The sequence below is a fragment of the Physcomitrium patens genome, chromosome 2 (genome assembly GCF_059467195.1).
Source record: "Physcomitrium patens ecotype Gransden chromosome 2, ASM5946719v1, whole genome shotgun sequence".
Lineage (NCBI taxonomy): Eukaryota > Viridiplantae > Streptophyta > Bryopsida > Funariales > Funariaceae > Physcomitrium > Physcomitrium patens.
This window is the reverse complement of record NC_143411.1, coordinates 7,141,625-7,169,210: the sequence shown is the minus strand read 5'-3', so window position 1 is coordinate 7,169,210 and position 27,586 is coordinate 7,141,625. Positions and strand designations below refer to the sequence as shown.

Here is a 27,586-nt window from a genome sequence, read left to right as displayed (position 1 = left end):
TATTTTCTTCACCCTTTCACTTGTTATCCATGTTACATCACGATAGCAAAATACCCTCTTCTAAACAATACTATCTTCTTGTAGAGTCATTTCTTTACTTCTCTTAGAATGGCCGGAGGTCAAGATATAAGTATGACTGAAAGTTCGGAGTCCAAGTTAGATGCCATTATGAATGTTTTTGCTACATTATCATAGAGAACTGTAAAGATTGAAGGAATCATTGCAAGACTTCATAATGATGGAATATTTGAGATGGCACAATCGAGGATTCACCAACCTCAAGCTTCAGCACCAAGAGAAGTGGCTTTGCCTCAAGTTCAACAAGGACCATTGGTCTTACAATAAAAGAAGCTCCGAATTAGCCTTCCAAATAAGTTTGATGGTACGCGTTCCAAGTTTTGAGGTTTTGTCAATCAAATTAGATTGATAACAGCTTTACAGCCTGAACGCTATCTGACGGAGGAGTCATGAGTTGGATTGGTTGGAACTTTGCTCATGGGGCAAGATCTATCACAGAGTTGGAAACTGCCCGAAGAAGCAAAATCAACACATTGTCAAGACTAGAGGTACGTTTGTTCAAGAAAATGAGGATGCCCAACCATAATACGGACTGTGCGGTTGGATAATTCAATACCACAACAACAATCAAGTTCCTCTCTTTCCGCTCAGCTTGCCTATTGCTTTACCATTCTTTTATCTTTTGGCCCTCAGAAATTAAAAACCTTAGCGTTATTAGATTCAGGAGCATCTGTTTATTTTTTAGACAAAGAATTTGCTAAGCATCATGAGATTCCTCTAATACGAAAATCTAAATCTATTCACGTAGAAGTAATAGATGGACGACCTTTATTGTCTGGTAGTGTCATCCATGAATCAAAACCTATAGAGGTGACGTTTAAAGACCATAGTAGTTATATTATTTTTAATATTATTAGAATCCCATCAAACTCCATTATTCTTGGTCTTTCTTGGTTAGAAATGCATAATCCATCCATAGATTCGAGATTACGAAAGATGACATTTCCTATAGAACATTCCGAGAGTAAGCCTATTAGAAGATCCTGAATCAAAAAACCCTTATTTATTGGAACAAGAGCGTTTGTAACATCTTCCAAGGAAGGTACATCATTTGTCATTTATGCGACTCCAATTAGCGGAGAGAAGATTTCGGTAGTAAGTATGCCAAAGTAATATAAGGATTTTGAAGACGTGTTTCAAAAGAAGAATGCTAACATGCTATTGGAGCATCGACTATACGATTATGCTATAGACTTGCAGAAAGGAGCACAACCACCTTTTGGCCCAATCTATAATTTTTCACAGGTGGAGTTTGTAGAGTTGCAAAAGTACATTGACAAGAATCTAGCTAAGAACTTCATTTGTCATTCGAAGTCGCCAACTGAGGCACCAATCTTATTTGTGAAGAAGAAAGATGGCTCACTGCAGATGTGTGTGGATTATTGAGGTCTCAACAAGGTGACAAAGAAGAATCATTATCTATTACCCTTGATATCACGTCTTCTAGAGCAACTTGGGAGTGCAAGGATCTTTACAAAGATTGATCTAAGGAGAGCTTACAATCTTGTACGAATCAAGGAAAGAGATGAATGGAAGATAGCTTTTCGTACAAGGTATGGCTATTTTGAATATAATGTCATGCCTTTCGGTCTTACCAATGCTTTGGCGATCTTTTAATACATGATGAATGACATCTTTTGGGAGCACCTTGACAATTTTTTTGTCATCTATCTAGATGATATTCTGATATTTTCCAATAACATAGAAGAGCATGAGAAATACATTCGTCTGGTCCTTGAAAATCTCAGCTAGCAAGGACTTTATGCCAAATTGGAGAAGTGCTTGTTTAACCAAATTATGATGAAATTTTTGGAATTCATTGCAAATATGGAAGGTTTGAAGATGGAACCTAAGAAAGTGGAAGAAATTATATCATAGGAAGTTCCAAAGATGATTAGAGATGTACAATGCTTTCTTAGCTTTGCTAGCTTCTATCGGATCTTCATCAAGAATTATTCTCAAGTTGCTGCTCCGCTCACTCAGTTGACATATGAAGACAAACTCAAATGGGGACTTCTAGCAAAAAAAGCATTTCAAGATCTTAAGACGACATTTACTATGGCTCCAATCTTGGAACATGTAGACTTTACAAAGGCCTTCTATTTGGAGACCGATGCTTCAGATTTTGCTATGAGAGTTGTACTTTCAAAGATAGGTGCAGACAAGAAGCTTCATCGCATTGCATTCTACTCTCGAAAGTTTTTTGTTACAGAGATCAACTATGAGATCTACGATAAAGAACTTCTTACGATAGTGGATTCTTTCCAAGAATGGCATCACTTCTTTGAAAGAGCTACGCATTCGGTGACTGTATACATGGATCACAAGAATTTGGAGTACTTCATGTCGGTTCGGGTTTTGAATCGTCGTCAAGCTTGATGAAATATGTTGCTATCCAAGTTTGACTTTGTTACTATTTATCGACCTAGGAAGCAACAAAGACTATTTGATGCATTATTAAGGAGATCGTATCTAATGCCAAAGGCTGGAGAAGCAGCATTTGATCAACAATGTATAACATTGTTGAAGTCGAAATAATTCAGGCTTTGTTGTGCTATAGTGCCAATTGATGCTGACTTCTTCAACCATGTACATACTGCAACTATTAGAGATTCTGTAGCCCTCGATAGCATGCAACGTGTCAATAATGATAAGTTCAAGGTAGAAGGAGATCTTTTATACTTTGAGGAGCGATTGTATATTTCAAAGGGACCAGCACGATTCCGAGTTCTCCAATCTCAACACGACTTTCTAGCTGCAAGACATTTTGGATTCAATAAGACCTTCGAACTTATTTCTCGAGATTTTTGGTGGCCCCAAATGTAGAAGGATATCAAGGATTTTTTCTTCTCTTATGACATTTGTTCAAGATTCAAGAATCCTCGACATCGTCTTTATGGTCTTCTTTAGTCATTGTCTATCCGACGTCGACCATGGTCTTAAATTTCCATGGACTTCATTATGGACCTACTGCTATCAAATTCATTTGACAACATCTTTGTTGTCGTAGATCGGCTTACAAAGATGGCACACTTTGTCCTTTGCAAGAAAACATCATAAAGCAAAGATACATCAAGGTTCTTCTTTGATAATGTGTATCGATATCATAGTTTACTAGATGATATCTTGTTGGATCGAAGAATCTAATTTGTATCAAAGTTTTGGAGATCTCTCTTTGAAATATTGAAGGTGGATATCAAGCTTTCTTCGATTTTTCATCCTTAAATTGACTGCCAAATGAAACATGTGAATCAAACTTTGGATTAATATTTACGATGCAGCATCAACTATCAGTAAGATGATTGGACTGTATATCTATCATTAGTCGAGTTTGCATATAACAATACCTTTCATATGTCGACTCAACAAATACTATTCTTTTTCAACTATGGGTATCATCCGATGCTTGATTTATTGAGTCCGTCAACTAATAGCAACCCGATAGTTGAAGGATTTGTGAAACAACTATCGGAGCTTCAAACTACATTGAAGCTTTAATTACAAACTGCCGAAGAAGCTTATAAGGTGTCCATAGATAAATTTCGGAATTATGTACCTACTTTCAAAATTGGAGATAAAGTATGGTTGCTTTGACGAGATATCAAAACCAAGCAGTCATGTGATAAGTTGGACTACTGGAGATTGGGACCATTTGTCATCTAGAAACAAATCAATTTAGTGGCATATTATCTAGGGTTACTGGCTACTATGAAGGTACACTGAGTCTTTCATGTTTCTTTGTTGGAACCTTATCGAGAGTTGTCTTTTCTTCAAAGAGTGCAATGTCCGCCACCTAGTATTGAAATTGAAAACCACGAGGAATATGAAGTAGAAAAGATACTAGATTTGTGGCGTAAGTAGAAGAAATTAGAATACCTAGTTTATCGGAGCAGCTATGATATCAATGAGCACACATAGGAACCAGCAAGAAAGCTCATCAATGCATTGCAAAAGGTACAAGAGTTTCATCGACGCTATCTTCAGAAACCTAAGCTTTTTTTATGAAAGTTTTTCAGTGAAGTTCTTTCTCCTTGAAGTCTCTTAATCCTCAGCCTTATAAAGAAGGGGGAGAAGGAACTTCTAAAAGACATAGTTAGAGACTATAAATCTATAACCTGAGCCCATTCTTCCATGTTTAGTGCTTGTATTTTTTGGTCTGATATGGATAGCCAAGAGATAGATACCATACTAGTCATCTCTTCTCAATCGAGTATCTCACAAAGATGACCTTGAGATGAAGAACCGCCTATACCACGAAGACAATGAAGGATATTTAGTAACAAGTCGCTAGTGATTGTGTTTGAGGTATAATCTGCCTACGGTGATCTTCTCGAAGGAATGTTTGTAGGGCATTTTTACAATGAAGACACAAAAGTTCATATTTGGTCGAAAATCGAAGGCATAGGACACTATCGTTGGTTACAAGGACCAATGAACTACTTGTCACGTGAACAATAATTGGAGTATATTATAGATACTATGCGACAAATTTTTAACTTCTTACGTTGGTACTGACTCGCAATAGGAGTGCTTTTTGGAGGCCTTGAAGCTAAAAAGGAGGGTGATGTTAAGGACATACACTAGGAAGTTGTAGAAGATTCTAGAAGGTTCTAGAAAAGCTTTGTAGTTTGTAGAAGCTACTTGAGAAGTTTTCAAGCTCATGGAAGCTGCTTGAGAAGCTTCCTAGTTTGTGGAAGCTACTTGAGAAGCTTCTTAGCTCGTAGTATATATAGGAGCCGAGACTGAGGATCCCCTCAGTCTCGACAATACATCTCTTGGAGCTCTAGCTCACCTCTCTAGTGTTGTTCTTGTACTCATTTGATTAATCAAGTTCTTGCCCATTCTTCTTGAGCTTCTTGTTTAGATTTCCAATCAGTATTCTCAATTCGTGACATGCATCTTATTTTGTATGTTGAAAAGAAAATTCCAAAAATACTAAATAATGTGCAAGAAAAAATTATATTTTTTCATACAAAATTATATTTAAATTTTAAAATAAATAATAATTAATTATATAAAGAATATGAGAAATTTTTAGAATGTATCATCTCACATAATAATTTAAAAATAAACATCACATTATAGTATAATATATTCTTATTATGTTATATTTATTTATTTATTTATACTTTTGTTCATGTATTCAAGAGTCTTCTAAAATCATAGAACAAATCACAAAAAAAAAAGATAAATAGCATTAAAAAATATTATTTTGATAAAAACTAAGTAAGGAAACAAAGAAAAGGACAATGCTTGTGGACATCGTAGATACAAATTCATGTAAGGTAGCCAACTCATTCTTGACCACCCATCTATTTCCAACCTGCAAGGTGGAATGTTTCCACAAGTCTGGCACTCCAATTATGACTAATTTTGACACCCTTCTTGTTGGAAATAGCGCGAGTGCTTGTTTAGTTTCAATGTTTTAGATCATAGAAAAGTGTCACAAGATAGAGTGGATGTGTTTTGATTTAGATGGTAGTTGTTAATTTGCTGGGATGAAATTCAAATTCAGTAGGAGCTAATTGAATTCTAGTTACTTCATCTACACATTAACATCCCTAAGTAACATGGAATTAGGTGAAGTTTGATAGCATAATTAAGTGCCACACTTCTTGATTATGAAAAAGAAAGATTTTCAATTTTGTAATTCACCACTAATTGGAATTAGGTTGGCACACAAGAGAATAGCAAAGAAGATGAGAGAGAGAGCTAGCAACGACACCGTCTGCTTTGTAGGCCCTAACGAAAGCCCTGCGCCATCAATGCGCCCCACTATTTAGGTCAAGCCAGCACGACACACACCACCGCCCGTTCCCACTCGCGGGGGACGGATAGAAAGTTAGGGAGGGAGCGACCAGCCGCTACGATCGCCACCGCCGCCACCTCCGCCGCAAGCCGCCGACGCATACCTCCATGACCTTCGCCCTGGACGTTGCGGCGGCGCCTGCCGCAACCGAGTCCGAGGCCCACCGTCCGATCGTCCATCGCCCGGAGCCATATGGCCGCTGCCACCCGGAGGAGCTCACCGGTGTCCTCTTCAAGACTCTGGCTCCGACAGTACTTACACTCTCTTCCACACACTCTACTGTCTCTCTCTCCCCCCCCCCCACCTTTGCGTGGATACGGTGGCGTTACTGCTGCACCCTAAAACCCTCATCTTCCCTAGGTAAGGTTTCTGTTTCTGTACCGGCTTCTGTCTTGGCGTGTGCTGTAGCTCCTGCAATCCTGTTTGATTGTGCTACTGTGACCCGTAGCTTTCGGTTTGTCTGGGTATTGTGTATCCGTTGCTAGGCTTGGATTGTAGTTTCGGTGTGTAGCATGATATCGAGTTCGAAACCGTGGGATAGCATGCCTTGTGGATGTCTTTACCTGTGAATTTTCACTTGCTTGGGTCGTGTCTAGTGTGCTTTTTGATTCATGTATAGTAACGTCCTGGTTCTTCCTATGTGGGTTTGTTTCACTGAGTGTTGGAGATTCTAATGAACCCATCGTTTCCTGATACTTTTTGCAGGTAAACCAAGATGGGTAAGGAGAAGGTTCACATTAACATCGTGGTCATCGGCCATGTCGACTCCGGAAAGTCGACGACCACTGGTCACCTTATTTACAAGTTGGGAGGTATCGACAAGCGTGTCATCGAGCGTTTCGAGAAGGAAGCTGCTGAGATGAACAAGCGTTCCTTCAAGTACGCGTGGGTGTTGGACAAGCTGAAGGCCGAGCGAGAGCGTGGTATCACTATTGATATTGCGTTGTGGAAGTTCGAGACCGTGAAGTACTACTGCACTGTCATCGACGCCCCTGGACATCGTGATTTCATCAAGAACATGATTACGGGAACCTCGCAGGCTGATTGTGCGGTGCTCATCATTGATTCGACGACCGGAGGTTTTGAGGCCGGTATCTCGAAGGATGGTCAGACTAGGGAGCACGCGTTGTTGGCTTTCACTTTGGGAGTCAAGCAGATGATCTGCTGTTGCAACAAGGTAAATCTGATTACTTTGCGCTCTGGTGTTTATTAGGCCCTGTCCTGCTTCAGCACATAATTTCTAGAATCTGGATCCAAGGCTCGAGCGCGTTGTCGATTCGTAGGATTGTCAATATGAAAGACAAGCTGATATGGCGCATTGTTCTACGAATGTAGATGTTGTGAAATGTTGAAAACATGTGGTGTTCGAGCGATTTCGGATTAAATTGAATCGTAATGTTGGCGGCAGATGGACGCAACCACCCCGAAGTACTCCAGTGCACGTTATGAAGAGATTGTCAAGGAGGTGTCTTCCTACCTGAAGAAGGTTGGATACAACCCTGATAAGATTCCATTCGTTCCCATCTCTGGGTTCGAGGGTGACAACATGATTGAGAGGTCGACAAACCTATCCTGGTACAAGGGGCCCACTCTCTTGGAGGCGCTCGACAATGTGTCAGAACCCAAAAGGCCGTCTGACAAGCCCCTTAGGTTGCCGTTACAAGATGTGTACAAGATAGGAGGAATTGGAACTGTGCCTGTGGGTCGTGTGGAGACTGGAATCATCAGGCCCGGTATGTTGGTTTGCTTCGCACCCACTGGACTGACGACGGAGGTGAAGTCCGTGGAGATGCACCACGAGTCGATGCCTGAGGCGCACCCAGGTGACAACGTTGGGTTCAACGTGAAGAATGTGGCGGTGAAGGACCTTAAGAGAGGGTACGTGGCTTCGGATTCGAAGAACGATCCAGCGAAGGAGGCTGCGAACTTCACAGCCCAGGTTATCATCATGAACCACCCAGGCCAGATCGGCAACGGGTACGCTCCAGTGCTGGACTGCCACACATCTCACATTGCGGTTAAGTTCGCAGAGATCTTGACCAAGGTGGACAGGCGATCAGGTAAGGAGCTGGAGAAGGAGCCCAAGTTTTTGAAGAACGGAGACGCAGGGTTCGTGAAGATGATTCCGACCAAGCCCATGACCGTGGAGACCTTTTCTGAGTACCCTCCTTTGGGTCGTTTCGCGGTGCGCGACATGAGACAGACTGTGGCCGTTGGTGTTATCAAGGCCGTGGAGAAGAAGGAGCCAACTGGTGCCAAGGTGACCAAGGCTGCCGCGAAGAAGAAGTGAATAGTATTTGCATGGTGGTTTGTGGTGAATTCGCTAGGACTTGGCTGTAATGATCAGTGGGTAGAAGTGACTAGTTCATGTTTTTGTTCGATGCGCTGGGTGGAAGCGCGGCAGAGGCAGAGTTGGGTACTTGATAGAAGGTGGCGAGGTGAAATGTATGATTCTCAGTTAATCTTATAATGTGATCGCACTTAAGCGCACATTGCTTCATTGCTCGTGACTGTCTCGCTTTTTGAATGTGTTGTTTTGAGGTCACTTAATGGTTCTGATGGGTGCACCATTTCGTTTATTTCTTCTCCAAGTAAAATAGGAAGCAAACACTATGTGGCTAAAACTGTCTTTTTTGACCTTAGGAGTCTCAATCGATCATCCAGATCTTAAATTTATGGTTAAGAGATCGAGTCGGAGTCGGTATCCGAATTTTTTTCAGAACAATCTTTCGATTACTGTAACGTAACAGTTTTGGAAGATAGCACAAAAAATATATATATACATATATATATATATATATATATTAGTGGAAATCTGTGCAGTTTTCCACATGAATGATGTAAAATTTTAATTTGTGGTTTCTAAGTCAGAATTCGTCCCTTTCCAAGAAATATGTGCATAACAATAAGAAAAAGAAAAGCAATATTTGCATAACAGTAAAATCATTAATGTTTCTTCAATGTGATTAGCAATCATATTTCTTATTTACTACATATTTATATTTTTTAGCAAAAACTCAAGCCATTGGGCATTGTGATCTTTGGCATATCTATCAATTTTCTGGTTCATCCATGATTCCTTATGTTCCTTGATTCCCATATTTTCTCAACTCCATATTTGTTACCATGTTCTCCAAATTCCCTACTTTATATACACACATCTATTATTGAAATCATATTGTGAAATGAACAATTGTGTTTTATTTTCATGGAGAAGATCTTTAAACTTCTCCTTCAGAAAACCTAAATTCTATTTATAATCTCCTACACCACAAAAATATTGTCTTCCCACATAGAAGTACCCAAAAATCTTATCCTACAATATAATTTCGACCATGATGCTAGGGGTTTGAAATCACCATAGAACCTAAAAAGTAAAATGAACACTTCTACAAACTTCAACAAAGATATTGTATTTTTTTAAAAGGTTGATTACATACTTTATAAGTTGTGAATTGAATAAGCATGTGTTGCTTAAACTTTGAAGTAAAATTATAATCCTAACAACTTGAACAAATATACGAATAGATGGTTGCAATCTTTTTTTCCTTGGATTGGCCTATACTTTTAGCTCCTTTTGTGGTAATTACATTACTCATGTTCATCATGTTTTCTCTTTAGATCCTATTGTGGCCAACTCAATAATTACTAGGAAAAAAAATGTTTTCTACTCTTGTAATATTTTGCTTGACAATAGATGCTGAATAAACAATCTAGATAACCTTACAAATACTCTCTAATTTTCCAAAATCTTTGCTAATTGCACACATTGCTAATTGCACACATCTTTGCTAATTGTACTAATTGCACACATTTTGTGTTTATTCTGTTGTGTGTATTTGCACACTTCTTTCATAATTTATCCCTGCTCCTCCCTTTTCCATATGCTTCACCTTGGTGTTGCCTTGGTTCTTCCCACTTTTGTTCTTCCCACTTTTGTGGCTCTTCCTTCTCTTCTTCTCTCCAATTTCTAGCACCCACGTTCACTTGCGAAAGTGCTCCTTTGCTACAATTACAGAGCGCAATGATGTGTTCTAACACAACTATGTGGTGAAAGAGGAAAATATGGGTTCTATTGTGGAAAAACCTAATTAAAAATCATAGCAACAAAACACAGGTAAAAAATAGGGGAATCAGTAAAAAAAAAATTAGTGTTAATATTGTCTTTTTATATGGTCTAATGCGACACAAAGAACCGTAATATAGTCTGAAAGTATGGGACTTGTAGCAGAAAGAATGTGAGCTTACACAAGACAAAAGCAGAAGAATGATGACAAATGGACGATCTGAGACAGAGAAAGAGAAAAAACAGAAGAAAAAGAAAAAGAAAAAAACAAAAAACAAAAAAAAATATTCTAAGTATGGGCCTAGGATCTAGCCCGCTTTCATACCATGAGAGAATGAGAACAAGAATATAATATGCATTACTCACTAAGTACAAGAAGAATCTCAATATATAATGAGATTACAAGAGGGTGGTTCACGATGAGATGTGGAATCCATACGTGATGAATGATGAAGCTAGGTATTATTGTTAACTGAAGAGTAGTATCCAACACCCCTGTTACTCCGAGGTAGATTTGAAAAACATTGAAGAAGGGAAAAAAACACCGAGGCAACTATCACGCAAGAAAAAAACGGTGAGACATTTGTTTATGCTAAAGGTTGGTCATGGAGATTCTTGTTGCTGTAGTAGTGTTGGTTCCAGTGTTCTTGATTGTGAGTTCTCATGTGGTAGTACATATAATAGTGCCTGAGAGACTTTTCTGGATTGTTTTGGTGCTTTTGAGCTTGTACAGACCTCTTACTATGCCTCGCGCCTTGGTTTGCTCATGTGATCTAGTTGTTGCAGCTTCAAAGTTATTTGAAGAGAAGAAGTTGTTGGGGACATGGTTTGGGTTTGCCGAGAGCAAATCATCTGGTCTTGTGTCATCCTCTGATTCACATAGTAGTTGTACCTAGGTGGAGGGTGTGGCAAGTACAGTTGAAGAACAAGTTTTAGTTCAGTATCATAATCATAGATTTTTAGCGAGAGAGATTACAAAGAAGGTAGAGAACTTAATTGACGAGAAGGATGTTTTATGTGACATTTTAGGTGAGGTGTGGAGAGAGGTTACACATCTGTATAGGGTTCCATTTGAGGCTGTAGACAAAGTGATTCTCCCTCGATTATGAGAGGAGCCATCAAGTGCCGATGCTGTAAACAAATTTTTGAGAGAATTGAGATGCATCTATAGAATGTGGCGTCAATTCTTCTAGGACTGTGAGTTTCAAAAGATGAACATAGAGGGATCTGCTGAACAAGCGTTTGAGGATGCAGAGGAGGGAGAATGGTTGCAGCGCAAGAAGGAGAGATCAAATGACAAAACATATAGGAATGTTACGAACTAAATGAGTATCTAGAAGTATGGTGGTTTAAAGGAATAACTTTAGGCTGGAGCTAGTTTTGTGGAGGGTCATTGACCTTGCTGAGTTGCACAACCCCAGTCTATTTTTAAACTTTTCAAATAAATTTTTTCCTAAAGATTTCGTAAAGAAATCAGCATTCTGTTTAATTGATGGTACATACTCTAGGTGAATTTTTCCACTTGAGATGCATTCTTTGGTGAAGTGGTAGTGAGTAAAGATATGTATTGTGTGCGGATTGATGTCAGAGTTGTCATTTTGATATTGGATTCATTGTCACAACAAATCAAGATTGGCTTGGTAATTGTTAGTCCCAGATCACATACTAGTTTTTCCAACAAGGTAGATTAGCTGACAGCTAGGGATAATGCCATGTATTCCGCCTCAGACGAGCCGGGTGTCATTGCAGCTTACTTTTTTGATAACCATGTTATTGGGCCTTGGTCCAAACAAAATACAAATTCCATAGTCGACCTGCTATCTTCTAAGTCCCACCCAGTCAACATCGACAAAGCCCAATACTTGAAGGTTTGTATCTCGTTTATAAAGAATTCCATAGTTGATAGTTTTATCCAAATAACGTAGGGTGCGTTGTGTGGCTTGCATGTGCGGAACTTGTGGCCGTATCATGAATTGACTCACAATTCCAGTGGAATACGAGATGTCAAAACAGGTGTGAGTCAAGTGAATCAATTTGCCGACTAAGGATCACTGTGAATGAGAGCAAGAAGTAGGGTGGCTCAAAAAAGAGAGCGTTTTGGGAATCTTTTACATGTTTGTTTTCCTTGTTGACAAGCAACGCAAATCTGAGAAACTACAGTAAACTGGGGAATTTCTATAACTAGTTGGTGTCTATTCATCAGACTAAGGCTCGAAAAATAAATGTGCCCCAATCGGTAGTGCCTTAATTGCGAGAGATGAAGAGGAGTGATGTGTTTGCTGACAGGGGTTTGACCTAGATTTGTAGTTTGTTCAGGTAAGTGTACTTCTAGATTGTCAACTAGAGGTTTAGTAATGCTTGTGAGTTTGTACAATCCATTGGATTTCTTTCTCTTTTCCAAAGTAATCACATGATGTAGTTTGGATTTGCAAGAACTACATACATGGATGAGTCAAACAATGCTATGTAGCCTGAATCAGAAAGCTTGCAATATTATCGAGACAATATTGAATATCCTTGAGGGTTTTTATTTCAGGAAATTTTGGCGGTGCCTTGCCCCTCGATTACATGTGCTTAGCCTCCTACCGAGGTGATTGAGTTCGCTTGGGGTGGATCTAAGAAATGGAAGGAGTTCTGTCCCATGAAAATTGGGTTGAGGAACTGAAATAAAAAATCTAGTCCCTTTCTCTAGGATCGGATTCTAAACTGAATACATCAAGTGCAGCCTTAAGCAGTTGTTTCTAAGGAAAGTGTGATAAGTAGAGCTCACCACTAGTATCTTTAAGTATGTCGGCACCATACGTTGAGCTTAAACCTTGGTCTTCTCCGCTTCGAAAAGATCCCCAGGTGGAAAAAAACCTGAGGTTGCCCAAAAAACGCTTCTGATTGTCTTTGTCCCCTTTGTGTGGCATGGAAGTGTGATGGCGCGGTCTGGGCGGTGTTAGAGCTGGACAATACCGAGATGTATATCCACGTTGCTTGCACTTGTTATAAATGAAATAATCTGCGTTAATGGGTTGCTTTTGATGGCCCCCCAGAGGATAGCGTGAGGATCGGAAGCCATAGTTGCATTGTTGCGATTTGTAATGACGCTCGACTACATTACAAATCGGCATCATGAGAGCTTCTTTTGGTTCGTCTTGACATATGAAGATATAATGTTCTTCATTGTGAAGCCGAGCGCTAAGTTTTGGCAGAGATAGGATGTCTCTCTTGTTCTCAATCTGCCAAGCAAGGTTCTGGAATCTAAATGGTATCCTGTTCAAGGTCCTGTGAACAAGAATGGCATTTGATTGTGGTTGGCCTGTGGCTGTCAGATCCCATTGTATTTCATAAACTTGGAAAATAAAAGTGGAAACATCCATTTGTTCTATCATTCAGAGAGTTTCCCACTTGTTTAGAACCACTATTGTGTCGGCCATTGTGTTTATCCGGAATCTAAATGGTATCCTGTTCAAGGCACCTCGATTCAAGGCGCTTCCACGCAACTTGTGGATCTGAGATGTTTTTGATGTAGACGCAAAGCTCAAGTTGAACAGAGAGCTCAATGTAGGATTTGGTCTTTTCCTAATTCCGTTGGATTGTGCCGCAAGTATTGTTGGTTGATGGTGATCCGGAAGGGCAAAATGTTGTTTAAAGAACTTCAGGAGGATCTTGGATGGCAAGATTTCCTGAGCTTGAGGTGGATCATCTCTAACGACGTCCCAGAGGGTTGTCTCTTTTGAGGATGCTGCGTACTGTTGATCGCCATAATTTGAAGTTGGATGGCCCTCATAACATAACGTCTCTAGATACGACGGTATCCATGTTGCCCATGCGTTCTGATCCTATGTAATATATACAAGATCTAATGCGGTACAAAGAACTGTTCTATAGTCTGAATATATGGGACTTGTAATGGAGAATTTGAACTCACATAACAGAATAGAAAAATATTCCAAGTATGGTCCTGGGACCTAGCCCGCTTTTATACCATGAGAGAATAAGAATATAATATGTATCACACTGTGAAGTACAAGAAGAATCTCAATTTTTAATGAGATTACAAGAGGGTGGTCCACGATGAGATGTGGGGTCCATACTAGATGAATGATAAAGCAAGATATTACTGTTAACTCAGGAGTAATATTCACACCCCCCCCCCCCCAAAAAAAAGAAAAAAAAAAAAAAAAAGAAAAAAAAAGGGGAAAAAAGAGATCCTGTCGCGTAAACTCAGATAGAATGCAATGCCTGCTGGGGACATAGCTGTGCTGCTAGTAGCAGCACTTCCGCTTTGGATCCAAAGCCGTGATTCTTCAACCCGGCGCAACATTCTTGGACTCGCACGAGAAGGCGGAGACCGTAGACCTGAAGAACCTGACAATAAGTTTCTCCGGCGCCCTCTTTTACCGATCCGTTGTGACCCACCTGATCTTAGACCAGAAAAACCACTTTTGTACGCCGCTTTCATGTCGGCAGTGAATGCTTCGGTCGATCCGTCGCTGCCGCAAGCTAGACTTGCAGTGACTTGTGCTCTGACCCTTCCGTGGGGGCTTGTGTAGCAGGCGTGGAAGCTGGTGAGCTCGTGTTCGCGCCGTTAGATGAAGTTCTCGCCGCTGCAGCGAACCCCTATCGGAGAATCCGCATCCAAGAGATGAAATCGTAGAGCAGCTGTCGGTGCCGGTGGAACAAATAACGTGGAACCAGCGGAGTGTGGTGGTGGGGTAGCAGGGGGATGCATGCGAGAGGAAATCGAAGTCCTTGCATGCATGCACGAGCGCTCCCCAAGCCTCGATCATGCCTCAAGCACACGAGCTTTTGCAAGATTCTTCTCACCGACAGTGCCCTCGTCCACCGTGGTCTTCAGGATCAAGATTGCTTCGCCGTGGCTTTCTCGCACGCCTCATGAATTCCGGATTGCTCCCTGCAGTCTTTGAGTCTAGCCTCCTCTTTTGCCTTTCATTCCAGTTTCGGGTTTTGTTCATAGCATTGTTCATCTTTTACATATCCCTGTTTTTGCTTTTGCTAGTTTACATTTTACCTGTCAATAGCTCCAAAAAGTATTAAAATTGCAAAGTAATTTTGATTGAGTTTATTTAATTAGAAGCCTTAAGTTAGTTACTTGGATTTTGATTTGGACTTAGTTTGAGAAGTTACTCATTAAACCTAAAACAAAACTTAGTCCCTTTTTATGGTGATATTTTTTTTATTATTATTGTAAAGGAATTAGATCTTTGTTTGGGTTTGTTTCTTTGTAAGTATTAGTTTGAGAATCGTTATGTTTGTATAATTATCTACATATTAACTGGCAATAAATACATTGTGTTACATGGATGAAATGCCTTGGAGTACACTTACTAATCATTTTTATTTGCTCTTATATCTGTAGTATAACATTCATTATTGCTTCCAATTCTGCCATGAAATGTTTGTCATAAAATACAATGTTACATAAGGCATGTATTTTGTATTCCAAAATTCAAGAGATGTGAAGAGTTTTTTAAATAAGAAGTTTTTAAAAGAAAGAGAAGTGGAAAAAAAAGTGTTTACTCTGAAGGATCTTATGATATTTTTTAGGACCATTTTTAAACAAATAATCTAGCATCTAATACATAGATCACATCAATACTTTTAGATGTACCTATTTAGTCAGTAAAATTTTGAAATAAAAAATCTACTTGTCGTGTATTACATGCAAATTTACCAAATTCTTTCATTTGTGTCATTTCTTTATAGTAGTTTTGATATTAATAATATTCCAGAAAATGAAGTAAAAATTCAGTTACTTCTGTCCAAAGTATTCAGTTGTACTCCACAGTTCATCCCCACATCATTTAACAGCCACGAACTGTAGCAAATTCGTATAAAGAGAAACTGTGAGGAGATTTTTTCTTAAATTATTCAATTTAGTATGCAAAATTGCCCTTACAAAATGAGCTCGATCTGATGTCCAAGGAGGTAGGCGTATTTGAAAGATTAAGTACTTCTGACCAGACCGCTAGATCACTACGACAGATTACAGATTCTCGAAAGGCTAGTTCTCGCACGACCCCATGAAGACAACTGGAAAAGATATCCATTGTAATCTACCAGGGATGAATTTTCTAGTTCCAAGGTTGCCCGGTTGCCATTTTATAACCTCACTCCATCAAAGAGATTGATTCATACAAATATGGAAGCCCTAAAAACGATAATTGCAGTGGACGTCATCTTCTACAGTGTTTTAGGCGCCACAGCAGCCCTTTTTCTTAAGGTCTGGGGCGTTGCTGTCAAGTGGGACAATGTTGGTTCCCTGTCCGGGGCCTTCGGTGGTGTTCTCTTCAGAAGCCAAAGCTTTCTTGCTTACAATACGATAAATTTCAGTCAAAATCCTCTGGAATGCTTTTTCAACATTTGTGGACTCCAAAGCTGAAGTTTCTATAAAAGAAAGCCCTTCCTTCTCTGAAAATGCTTGAGCATCATCAGTTGACACACCTCTCAGATGCTTGAGATCAGACTTGTTCCCAACCAACATGATCACAATGTTGGAGTCGGCGTGATCTCTCAGCTCCTTCAACCATCTTTCAACATTCTCATAGGTTACATGCTTCGTGATGTCATACACCAGCAAAGCTCCTACAGCGCCACGATAGTACGCACTAGTGATAGCTCTGTATCGCTCTTGTCCTGCTGTGTCCCAGATTTGAGCTTTGATCGTCTTTCCATCAACCTAATGGTAATGCAGCGGAACACCAAGAATTAGAGCATTCAAAAGCCAAGTGCTGGAGAGTGCATCACCTAAGTCATCACCAGAATGTTTTAAGCAGCTGCGTATCATTATTCACAGAAGTTGTGTATACCCTCAAAGACATAACAAACCTGAAAGGCCACCTTGTGGAAAAAGAAAAAAAAATAAAATAACAAAAAACAAAATCAGAAGAAGAGGTAAGAAGGAGTCAGCCTTTCCAGTCTCATTCATAACATACAAAATCCTGAGACACCAAAGTAATGAGTGACCGTTTTTTCATAGGACAATATATCAAGATCGAGCATAAATGAACGAAGGTAAGCTCTACAAATTGCTTCTAGAATATTCGAAACCACGACTCACTCGAAGGAACTCCCTCTGCGCAATTTCATGGCTCCTAAATCATGTGTTGATCTCGATAATTGAAGTGCACTCCACAGCCGCACGCACCTACATTTAACAGCGTATATACGTTTGCAGACCATTACAATGCACACCACACACAAGACTATCTCTTAAAGTATGCTCTACATTCTCCACCAAAAGAACCAGCGTGGCAGCTCAATCCGTAAAGAGCACGTTGCATGCCCCTGAACGAGGATATTACCTGAATGGAGCGAGTGGCGAACTCCACGCCGATGGTCGACTTCGACTCTAGACAAAACTCGTTCCGCGTGAATCTGGAAAGCAGATTGGACTTCCCAACACCAGAATCTCCTATCAACACCACCTTGAAAAGATAGTCATACTCGTCGTCCGCCTTGTGCGCCATCCTCTAAGCTGGTATATGCCCTCTCCCCTTCTTCCTTGCTTTCTCACTCAGAAGACCTAGAACAACATTCCCCAAAAAAACCAGACATCCTCAAAAATTAAGAACCACAAAATCCCCAAAAATTCAACAAAACGGCCACCACCGCATAGTTCCTTACAAAAAGACGGACAGCTCAAGCTTCCCAACAATGCAGCACATCCTACAACTCAATTCTCTGTAACATCACGAACAGACGCGGGCCACTCACCAATGAGAACGTGCTACGAAGAAGGAGCAGGTACGATCGAAATCCCGATCGAGAAATCGGAAGGTGACGTAGCAGTGAGGCAGTAACGCTTAACCCTAGCACCGCAGCACCGGTGCTGAAGAGCCAAGAGATGAGCGACGAAAGAAAGACAAACCAACGCAGTCAATGAGTATTTCCGGGTGGTTCTAGGCTGCTGCTGCTACACTCCGCTACTACTGACGAGATCGCTAAGTTTGCTGACACGCAGTTCACGGATCTGAGCAGTGAAACCTGCGAGGTAGTGGGGGGAGAGCCGAAACTTGGTTTTAGTGACAATGAACGGAACTAGGCTTGCCAGCGGCGGAGGCGGAAAGGGGATATCCAGTGAAGCTGGAGGACATTTCTACAGGGAATCCGTTCCCATCAATAAAGACATTCTATTTGGAACGGTCATATGCACCCCCTTCGCCCCCTAGTTCAGTATCATTCCGGTTTGGAACTGGCTTCCGAGCTGACGAGAACGAAGAGCCGTCCTTGCCATTCTCTGGGTCTTTGTCTTTGCAGCCGCTGCTATTTGGAGGACCTTTCTTCGGACACATTAATAATTATCAACCACTCACAGTGCAATTGAGTTCGATTCAATCTTTGCTCTCTGGAATGCCTCTCTCTCAAATAAAAATAAAAATAAAAAACACACACACACTCACACACACAATCAAATAAGAGTAAAAGAATTAAAAATACTATGAAAACTTGGATGCGTCTGTTATGAAATTAGCATGCATTTATTACATGTTTACAAATAAGAAGAAAAATTCGTTGTTCACCACAAAAAGTACGAGATCCTTGGATAATTTAAAGCAGTAGGTTATGCTTGACTGAATATTTCGGTTATGCTTGACTGGTTTAATGGATGGACTGAAATATGAACATGTGATTTGGGTTTTAGTAAAAAAAAATAGATCGAGTTTAGTTTGTATAAAGTTGAGGTGGTTTTTCTTATCTAGTATATGCCATTTTTCGAAAAAAGTAAATGTTTAGAATTCAAGACTAATAAAAAGTCGATGATTGACCGTTAGAAGAATACGCACTAGGAGTGCTGTTGTGTTAGCCTTGTTCACACGATTTTGCAGTTTTTATTTCATTACTATTTCTTAAGAAAACACAGTACACATACGTACTATTTGCTTTCAAACTTCATATATAGAAAACACGTAATCAACGTTCAATGCACATTATGATCTCTTTATCTTCACTTACTAACATGCCAACACTATTTTAACACTGAGAATACAATCTTAGTATCATAGTGAAACATACTCCAACACGAGGTACATGATAAGTTAGGAGGAGACAAACAGAATATTGTTTGCATGAAGGATCTTTCAAGCCTGAAATCAACAGAGGATTGTTTGTGTCCGAAGCTCTTCAGAGTGTCCAAGGTAGTGACAATGTTATCTGATCCTCCAGAGATCTGTACAATATCGCTATTATTAGTTTCTCTGACATTAAGAACCCTGAGCATGTCAAGCACTTTGTTTTGTTGATATTGTGTAAACGTTCTAACTATACTGCTGTATCCACCTATCATGCCTTCGGATCACCGATGCACTGCCCAGGATAATCCACTTTAGATAATAGTAGTCAAAATGTGGGAAGTAGGAGCGCTACCGTTTGTAGTGTGTAGAGCGTAGACAGCATGCCGTTGCTAGCAGCCTGCTAGGTATTTGTAGTTTGATGATCACTGCTTCAATCACTGTAATGGAAATCAATCTCTCATCCCAGAATACGTTAGATACAACCCCATCTTGAAGATAGGATAACTATGGCTTGGTGATTGCGTGGTTGCAGCAGCTTTTATCTTCCCTTCCTCGAACAATAATACGACCCACAAGCAGTTCAAGAATCCATCAGATCCGCTTAGCACACAGCGGTATTTAAAATGATGGAAAATAAGTATTTCAATATTTAGATAGGGTGGGCATATAGGAAGGTCGTTTATGACGTGATCGACGCGTTCTTATCGAATACCATCAAATAATACTCTGGCCTCTCCAATGACTCTAAAAAGAGAGAACTTGAACATGTGATCGCCCGACAAGCATACACAATTTCGTGACTTTTGCAAATAATAGAGTTTACTTTGAAGATGCTCAACGGAGGCAAAAAGCTCCAACCCCGCCCAGATGCGACATTCAGCTTTTCTCAATAATCGACTCCCTGAGCTATATGTACAAAAGCTCATGTGCACACTGCGTATCGCAGAATGTCAAACCCTGCATTTCGGTGTCGACGCAGAGGTAGAAAAAAACACCTTGACTACTCCGTGCGTAGGAGTGACAGGCCTCATAAAACAAACTAGGAAGAAGCCCTAATCTAAAATAATCTAAAATAAACGAATCCAACCCGACGACGTACATTTTTCGATACATTATCTGGTGCGTCGCCATCCCTTCCGAACTTTACTTTCCGGTATTCATCATAAGTGTGATATTATCCCCCTTGAGCAATATTCGGCCCAACGGCTTGCGCGTTTTCTTCTTCAAGGAAACCTCTTCCGCCTCATCGAGCACGAGGTTCATATACTCGTCGAACCCGATGATACGACCCTCGATGCGCAAGTCCTTCTGCTCGAACAACCATATCTGGATCCTCGACTTACTCTGCAAGAAACGGAAAATAAGATTGATGGGCTGTGTCATAATCCGCTGCACCTTGGTCGCCATGGCGTCCGAGCTTTCAACCACCCTGCCACCGGAAAAATCTTTCAAAGGGACACAAGCTCACAGACGAGCGTGATCCAAGACTACGACTCAATCACCTTGTGCTAAACCCTAACAAAACCTCCAGTCCGTGAAACAAAGCTCACAATGTAGCTTCGGAGACCAACGCCGAAGCATATTGGCACGGCCCCGTTCCAGTAAAGTAAAGTATATATATCGTATACCATACATATACGATAGTACATGAGAGTAATACATAGTGAAGCCATAAATTAGTCTCGTATATTCTGGTGATGGATGAACGACATCGTGAGTTCCCCTCGGGTCGTGGATGAGAAGATGACATGGCACAGTTGTAATGTGATGAGGTGGCAGCGTGAGGTCCCCTAGCAATGGACTGTCCCGATAGGACCTCCAATTGATGGGACCAACCTCGGCCACAACAGATAACCTCCGGCACGAGGCTGCGAATTTTTGAAGGCTGCGAGGTGCGAAGAGATCGATACGGAGTGTTGCGGATTTCGGCCACCGCTGCTGCTGCGCTGAGTCTGTGGATTTGGAATTTTAGTAGCGATTTGCAGGAGAGCGGTGGTGCAGGTTGCGGGTGGAAGAGTATTGGGAAACGATGAATGCCACACAGGCCATTGCTAGCGGCGGGAGCACGACTCTGCCATCCCTGTCGCTCTGCCAATCTTCACCGCGTAAGCATTCGCGAAATCTCGCCGTTCGAGTTTCAGGGAAATGGGGTGCCAGGAATGAGTGCCAGGGTGTGCGCGTGGCGCGAGAGACGAAGAGGAGGATGGAGGTGTCGGCAGAAGCGGGATTTCGAGGTGGAAGCTCGGAGGAGCTTAGTGATGAGGGGGAGAGGAGGGACTCGGCGGTTTCAGCTGAAGCTGACAGTAGCCCCGCGCTGCCCTTTGCGCTGTACAGTGTGGCCCCGCTGATGATTTTGGCTGATGCCAGTACAGGGTATTCTCAAGCAAGTTACAATACCACGCTGGGCCTCTTTCTGTTGTCGTTGCCGGGCGTGTGGTCGCTGGTCAAGCGTGCCACAAAATCTAAGGTTGGTTCGTGAAAATTTCTTGATCTCAGTTTCCTGGTTTCAACATTTGATTGTAATTCTGATCGACATTCCAATTGCTCCTACTTCGGTTCCTATCCTAAGCTATCTTCTGAACCTTCTTCGCCGAATCCCAGTCGAGCCTGCGTATTCCTGTATCTTTCTCGGTCACACCGTCTGGTCATCTTTTGAAGCTACAAAGCAGAGATTAGAAGAATATTAGCTGCGGCGTGTTTTGATTTCTTTACTCTCGCTGCAAATTGTCTCAAAGACGCCTAGATTTGGATTCTTTTTGTTTAATTGGTTACTTGATCTTATTGCACATTCATGGTGGTGGTATTAACTGGTAATCTTCATCATACAAGTCGTGTCTACTCAATGTGATCGTTTTTTAATATGTAGCAAATTTGGGGAATTCGGAATGATTCTGGTACTACAAATCCCACTCTTTGCTTCTTTAATGCATTGGCTATTATTTAGTTCAAACAATGAACAGTTTGCAAAGCAGCGTCAGAAAATTCCTAAAACTTTCCCTTAACCTCGTGACGTGGTCCGAAAGACCCAGGTTATCAGCTTCTCTAATCGTCCTCGATGTTGTGTTTGATGTACAGATCGTGAAGAAAACTTTTAATGTGCCAGGTCCCGCAGCGGGAGGGAAATCCCCAAAGCAGATAGCAGCAGAGATAACATCCTTCTTCACCCGAAATAATTTCACGGTGAAGGACCGTAGCGAAGTTGTCGTGTAAGATTTCTCTCGGGAGCGTTGATTTGTCATTGTTTTTGGTCGTATTTGCGTGCTGAATACTTGCAAGCTTTTGTAGCTTATGAATATAATACGTCGAGACGTATATCCTAGTTCTTAGCGAAAAAGTTAAGACAGACTTCTTCCTGCCTTTCTATACCACAATCGACAGCCTTAAATGCCATTTACAGCTACGACGGTTAAAATGTTACGAGGAAATAGCTCAAATGTCTTTAGAATAAGAAAAGTGATGTAAAGCTACATAGACAAAGCTGTTACATATTTATGAGCAACAGCGCTTCTTGTAAGGTGCCGGATGTCTTTCTGAGAAATCAGGATTTATGAGTTTGATGGAAATTAGAGTTGCACTGTTAGGCAGAGTTTGAGGTGGAATTGGTGATGCACGCAGGTTTGAAGGAGTTATGACTGCTAGTAGAGGGCAGGCAGCTTTCCTAACTTTCTGCACATTCGTAAGTTTAGGCAGCGCCGGTCTAGTCCTCTCGATCGCTAATCAAGACATAGGGCAAAATGCGTATTATATCACTTTGCTCAGTCCTCTGGCGTAAGATTCCTTCTTACCTCATTTTCTTCCTTGAACACATCCTTCAGATTAAACCCGGTTGTGAAGTGGTGGAAGTTATGTAGAATAGGCTTAAGTTGATTGATGTATACTCTTACCATATTCATTATGTTACTTTGTTAGGGTTTATGGCGAATTGAATTTCAGTTGAGTTCCTTAGAATGAATTTTAGTTGCATTAGATGAGACTAGCTCTCGTTCGTGTCTTCATTTTGCAGCAAGGGTTGTCTGCTCTATTCTCAGTGACATTGAAAGGCAGACTCATCTTACAAAATAAGAATGGAGTTCTGGGTTGCAGAGGCGTATACTATTGGAGGAAGGCAACAAGGACTGAGCAGATTCAAGTGAAGATCGTAGTAGCAGATGACGAAACTTCAAGTGAAGTTGTCGTTCAGGGAGATGATGAGCAAATTGATCGCATGCGCAGAGAATTGGAGCTTATGGAGAAAGGAATGGTTTATGTGAAGGGAATTCTTGAGCAATGATAACTGATCTTGAAGGTGTCTTTTCCTTTGTAGAAAATGTTGACACAGTTTTGGCGGAGCATTTTATTCCAGATTTGTGTTTCTTTCGAGTCCGTTGTGCTCACAGCAAGAGAGGCTATTGCTAGCGAGATTGTATTGGATTTATTAAAATGTAATTTTCTATATCTTTCCAATTCAGTTTTCTTTTCTATTATATTTTAACTGGTTGGTTAGAGGTCATCAAAGTGACCGATGGAGATCAGACAGAATATAAATGTCGCACTTGTTTTTATTATGCATACCAGGGTTATATGATCTAAATGAGGTTTTAACCTGTGAAATCCCTGACCTCAGTTGAAAATAAAATTTCAGGATATCATCCTAGACTCGCTATACGCCTTTCTTAGATCCAAGTTCTGAGGAGGTTACCGTGCATTCCCATCTTAACTGTCAAAGAAGGTTTTTATGGGAATTGTTGAGCTGTTATTAAATGTACAAACTTTAACACCAAAAGTTGAGTGAGGAACTCTTATACGTTGATACTATTTTCTTGATCAAGCTGGTGAGTAGAGAATCACCTCTCCTAGAGTGAGTCAAATTTGCTTGATGAAATGGGGGTCTTTCAGAATATTTGGACATACCCAAGTCAGAGTAAATGAGATCTTCAAAATAAGACTAATGTTTACCAAGTGCAGAAACTGCAATGTAGTTCCAATAAGCTTCTCGAATCTATATGTTAAGATTACCCAAGGAGACAAGTGGTGGCTCTCATTCACTGCATACACCCCTTGGTTTTCATCAAAAAACTTAACTTTGTCAGGAGTTTGAAAGGAAACAAAAGCTTGACCAAAACTCAAGCAGAGTTCACACTAAGTTCACAGGGCTCATTTTTTTTCTACAATTTTGTGACTAAATGCACTCAAGCAGAGTTCACATGGCTCATTTCTTATTTTTATTTTTATTTTTTTTCTTTTCTTCTATGGTTCTATGATTGAATACAATTGAAAATGTAATTGAAGCTGTATTTTTTTTCTATGACTAATTGTGATTGAAGGTGAAGTTGAATAATTTAGAGAGAAGCAAGGAAAGGAATCAAACACCAACTAGGCAAGGCATGAGTTGTGAGGGACGATGGGATTTTGTCAAGTACATATCTAATGATTATTATCAATGATATTATATAGAGAGTTCACATGGCTCTTTTTTTTTTCTTTTTTTTTTTTCTTTTTCCTACAATTGAATGTATTTGAAGGTGAATATGTGATTGAATGCAAGGTGCGAGTTGTGAGAGAAGAAGGATAATAGGTGTGTTGCAATATAAGAATAAAATTTTATTCTAATTTATTCTAACATAATTATTTTTTAAATTCAAGCATATTATGTATTATAGATTCAATCAATTTATAGCAAGGATGGAGAATCAATATTTGTTGCTACATCATCTCCATTGTTGCAAACTTTGCAATTGGTAATGATATAACCTCATTATCAAATTACATTGACTTAGTTCTATAACAATGACACATGTTCATTTGGCAATGGAGTTATCAATGACATTATATTATTATAGCAATCAATAATACAAGTAATTTATAAAGCTCATTTTTTTTTGTAATTGAATGTAATTGAAGGTGAATGCATGATTGAATGTAAGTCATAAGTTGTGAGAGAGGAGGGACGATAGTGTTAAGGACATGAACTGAAAGATGATGCATAAACCAATGAAATTCATTTCAAAGAAAAAGTGACAAAATAGAAATAAGGAAGTATGTCTATTAAAAAGAAACTAGAATGGCTTATTGCCAAAAGACAAGAAAGCTTGAGACTCTTGAAATTGGACTAAAAGTAAGAAAAGAGTTGACAAGAATGAAGAGGGCTTCACTCTTGCCTCTATATATACTATTTAACTAGGAGCTACATGACGATGTTCTATAAGACCTCCAATATGTGTTGACTTTGCAAGATACATGCTTTAGCTTATAAGACAAGTTTTCTACGTGTAGGCCACATAATTAGCTTGTTCTTCAAGCTATCAACATGTGTGGCACATAGCCAACTTGTTGACTACGTTTCTAACCTAAAAAGTTAATTAAAGACACCTATAAAGTTAAAGCAATGTCTATGAAGCTTCTACAAAGCTTCTATAGAAGATATTATGGAATTGACCTACTTTTACGTATTATTATCTAAATCATAAAAATAATTATTGGTTTACATGTGTATGTCTGTGACATTACCTCCTCCTCCCCTTCTAAGAACGAGTTCTACAAAGAGCTGTCTTCATATGTTGAAGAAATCCAAGATGCAACAAATTATATTTATCACATATTCCAATCTTTGTTTTCTTCAAAGATAGTTGATAAGTCTTTTCAATCATTGATAGTATCCCATACCAAGGCGGAAAGACCACCCTATTATTTAATTATTGTTGAGGCCTTCATAACTTCCTTCAAATTAAATAATTGAAATACCATCATGAGTTATTTCTACCTTTAATAAAATTATCAAATATCGGGAGTCTCTTCCAAGGTTATGATACCAAACACATTGTATCTTGCCATTTATTTGAGGGAGAGCATGTCATTCTTGAGGATCTTCATCTTGATTGCGTCATCTTGAAGGTTGTAACAATAGCAATGTTTTGTTCGGCAGGTCTGCAAATGAAGGCTCTTTAGTCAAATCCATTAGTTGTTGATTTTCCATCTCTTTAACGTCACAACTACAAAGAAGCTACAAACAAGAATCGAAAGTAGAATGTTATCTTGCATAGATCTTGTTTTTTTTATAGAGAAGGTCTTTATCTTGATTTTGATGGATGTCGTCAATGAAAAGCCTCCACCTTCTTTGGTGCATTTACAAGATTCTTTATTGGCCTCCCATGTATGTTCACTAATATTATATCCATGCCAATGAACAAAATATTCCAACTTAATTTGGCACGGCCTTAAGTCTAAGACTTCTTCTACTTCAAATTCTTCATTATTGTCTACTTTTATAGGAGGAGGTGGTACTTATCTTCTTCTTAATATATCTACTGTCTTGTATGATTCAAGAAGAGACACGTTGTCATGATGTAATATGGATAACAAGTGAAAGGATGAAGAAAATATCATGTTTTGAGGATCTCACTTCAAAAATATTGTAGCAAATTATCTTGGAAAAATAGATATTAGTCAAAGGGTAGAAAAAATAAAGGTGCTAATGCTGCCTATTTGCAAATTATGCTTCTATTTACTTTGTAAGCCCATAAATAAGGCAAAACAAGGTAGATTAGAAAAATAAAGGATATAGGCATATGTAGGTAAGAGTTAGGAGTGCAAATTAGTAAAAATTACCTCAAGAAGATGAAAGTTGGTACCCGAAGAGGACCGGTTATGAACTTGGGTCAAAATCAGACCTCGAAGCACAAAACCACGCTCTGACAGCAATTCAAGGATTCTTTAGCAGATCGGAGAGTGGGGTTTGATAGAAGATTGGATAGGGTTTCTATAGGCATTAATTTTGGATGATTTGAAGTTGATATGACTTTGTAAGAGCTTTGCAAAGCCAAGGTTTGTTTCGGATGACTTGGGTTTTATGAAATAAAATAGGGTTTATGTTTTGGAAGATTTCAAGAGTTTTGTAGTAGATCTATGGGTGAAATTTTGTGGATTTATGGTTATAGTTGTGTTTAATATGATTCGTGAATTTGAGCTCGATCTAATAGTTAAATTGAGGGATATTGAGGTTTAAGTGGATTAAGGTCTCAGAAAGTAGAATTTTAGGTCTAGGGGGGTTTTTGAGATTTCTTGTAATATATTAGTTGGATTGGAGTGAAAATTACGTGAGAGGATATTAGACTTATTTTTCTATGCGTATGAGAATTTTGAAATCAATCGAAAGGTGAAAAAGAGAGATTTTGGCTCTAGAAGATTGGCATCAAGATTGGAGAAGGAGGCCGACCAATACCCGAGCACATTTTTGAAGATATCGTCAATTTGGTAACTTCGATTCTTATCAAATTTTTTGTGCTTGTTTTTAATTTATTTTTTTAGAAGTGTGAAAATTTTTGGTTAAGATCGACGGTTTATTCATTAGTTATTGAGATTTAAATCTATTATAGGAATTATTAGGATTTGGTTTAGGGTTTGGTTAGGATTTGGTTTGAGATTTAGGATTTGGATTAGGGTTTGATTTAGGGTTTAGGATTTGATTTAGGGTTTAGGATTTGGATTAGGATTTGGTTTAGAATTTAGGATTTAGATTAGGATTTGATTTAGGGTTTAGGATTTGGATAGCATTTGATTTAGGGTTTAGGGTTTGATTAGGGTTTGGTTTAGGGTTTAGGATTCGAATTAGAGTTTGTATTAGGATTTGATTAG

The 27,586-nt window shown here is 39.6% G+C and overlaps 4 protein-coding genes across 6 annotated transcripts; 2 read left to right on the top strand and 2 right to left on the bottom strand.

Moving 5' to 3' along the window:
• The first annotated feature begins 6,185 nt into the window (after nucleotides 1–6,185).
• Nucleotides 6,186–8,392, top strand: LOC112292582 (elongation factor 1-alpha). Of its 3 annotated transcripts, none has more exons than XM_024541205.3 (3): nucleotides 6,186–6,247; nucleotides 6,593–7,064; nucleotides 7,296–8,392. In XM_024541205.3, the coding sequence occupies exons 2-3, from the start codon at nucleotides 6,603–6,605 to the stop codon at nucleotides 8,175–8,177; spliced, it is 1,344 nt and encodes a 447-aa protein (XP_024396973.1). In that variant the 5' UTR covers nucleotides 6,186–6,247; nucleotides 6,593–6,602; the 3' UTR covers nucleotides 8,178–8,392. The 3 variants fall into 3 exon arrangements, with proteins under 3 accessions (XP_024396973.1, XP_024396991.1, XP_024396984.1); XM_024541223.3 differs by having other exon boundaries at nucleotides 6,186–6,291; XM_024541216.3 differs by having other exon boundaries at nucleotides 6,186–6,351.
• A 7,404-nt stretch (nucleotides 8,393–15,796) lies between these two features.
• Nucleotides 15,797–17,964, bottom strand: LOC112292589 (ras-related protein YPTC6). The gene is made up of 3 exons (XM_024541237.3): nucleotides 17,679–17,964; nucleotides 17,267–17,487; nucleotides 15,797–16,641 (listed from the first exon to the last, which is right to left on the bottom strand). Exons 2-3 carry the CDS (start codon nucleotides 17,429–17,431, stop codon nucleotides 16,156–16,158), a joined length of 651 nt encoding a protein of 216 aa, XP_024397005.1. The 5' UTR covers nucleotides 17,432–17,487; nucleotides 17,679–17,964; the 3' UTR covers nucleotides 15,797–16,155.
• A 1,809-nt stretch (nucleotides 17,965–19,773) lies between these two features.
• Nucleotides 19,774–20,549, bottom strand: LOC112292594 (uncharacterized). The gene has a single exon (XM_024541250.3). It carries the CDS (start codon nucleotides 20,381–20,383, stop codon nucleotides 20,120–20,122), a length of 264 nt encoding a protein of 87 aa, XP_024397018.1. The 5' UTR covers nucleotides 20,384–20,549; the 3' UTR covers nucleotides 19,774–20,119.
• Nucleotides 20,550–20,868: 319 nt separating this feature from the next.
• LOC112293728 (protein COFACTOR ASSEMBLY OF COMPLEX C SUBUNIT B CCB1, chloroplastic) lies at nucleotides 20,869–23,439 on the top strand. Its single transcript, XM_024543503.3, has 4 exons — nucleotides 20,869–21,443; nucleotides 22,052–22,182; nucleotides 22,592–22,744; nucleotides 23,060–23,439. The coding sequence occupies exons 1-4, from the start codon at nucleotides 21,006–21,008 to the stop codon at nucleotides 23,244–23,246; spliced, it is 909 nt and encodes a 302-aa protein (XP_024399271.1). The 5' UTR covers nucleotides 20,869–21,005; the 3' UTR covers nucleotides 23,247–23,439.
• Nucleotides 23,440–27,586: the final 4,147 nt, after the last annotated feature.

Bases quoted from the DNA above. Each gene is read 5' to 3' on its own strand.
- LOC112292582 (XM_024541205.3), top strand. From the start codon at position 6,603: ATGGGTAAGGAGAAGGTTCACATTAACATCGTGGTCATCGGCCATGTC. The intron at 7,065-7,295 runs GTAAATCTGATT...TGTTGGCGGCAG, and splicing joins TGATCTGCTGTTGCAACAAG to ATGGACGCAACCACCCCGAA.
- LOC112292589 (XM_024541237.3), bottom strand. From the start codon at position 17,431: ATGGCGCACAAGGCGGACGACGAGTATGACTATCTTTTCAAGGTGGTG. The intron at 16,642-17,266 runs GTAATATCCTCG...CATTACCATTAG, and splicing joins TCGCCACTCGCTCCATTCAG to GTTGATGGAAAGACGATCAA.
- LOC112292594 (XM_024541250.3), bottom strand. From the start codon at position 20,383: ATGGCGACCAAGGTGCAGCGGATTATGACACAGCCCATCAATCTTATT.
- LOC112293728 (XM_024543503.3), top strand. From the start codon at position 21,006: ATGAATGCCACACAGGCCATTGCTAGCGGCGGGAGCACGACTCTGCCA. The intron at 21,444-22,051 runs GTTGGTTCGTGA...TTTGATGTACAG, and splicing joins AGCGTGCCACAAAATCTAAG to ATCGTGAAGAAAACTTTTAA. The intron at 22,183-22,591 runs GTAAGATTTCTC...TGATGCACGCAG, and splicing joins GACCGTAGCGAAGTTGTCGT to GTTTGAAGGAGTTATGACTG.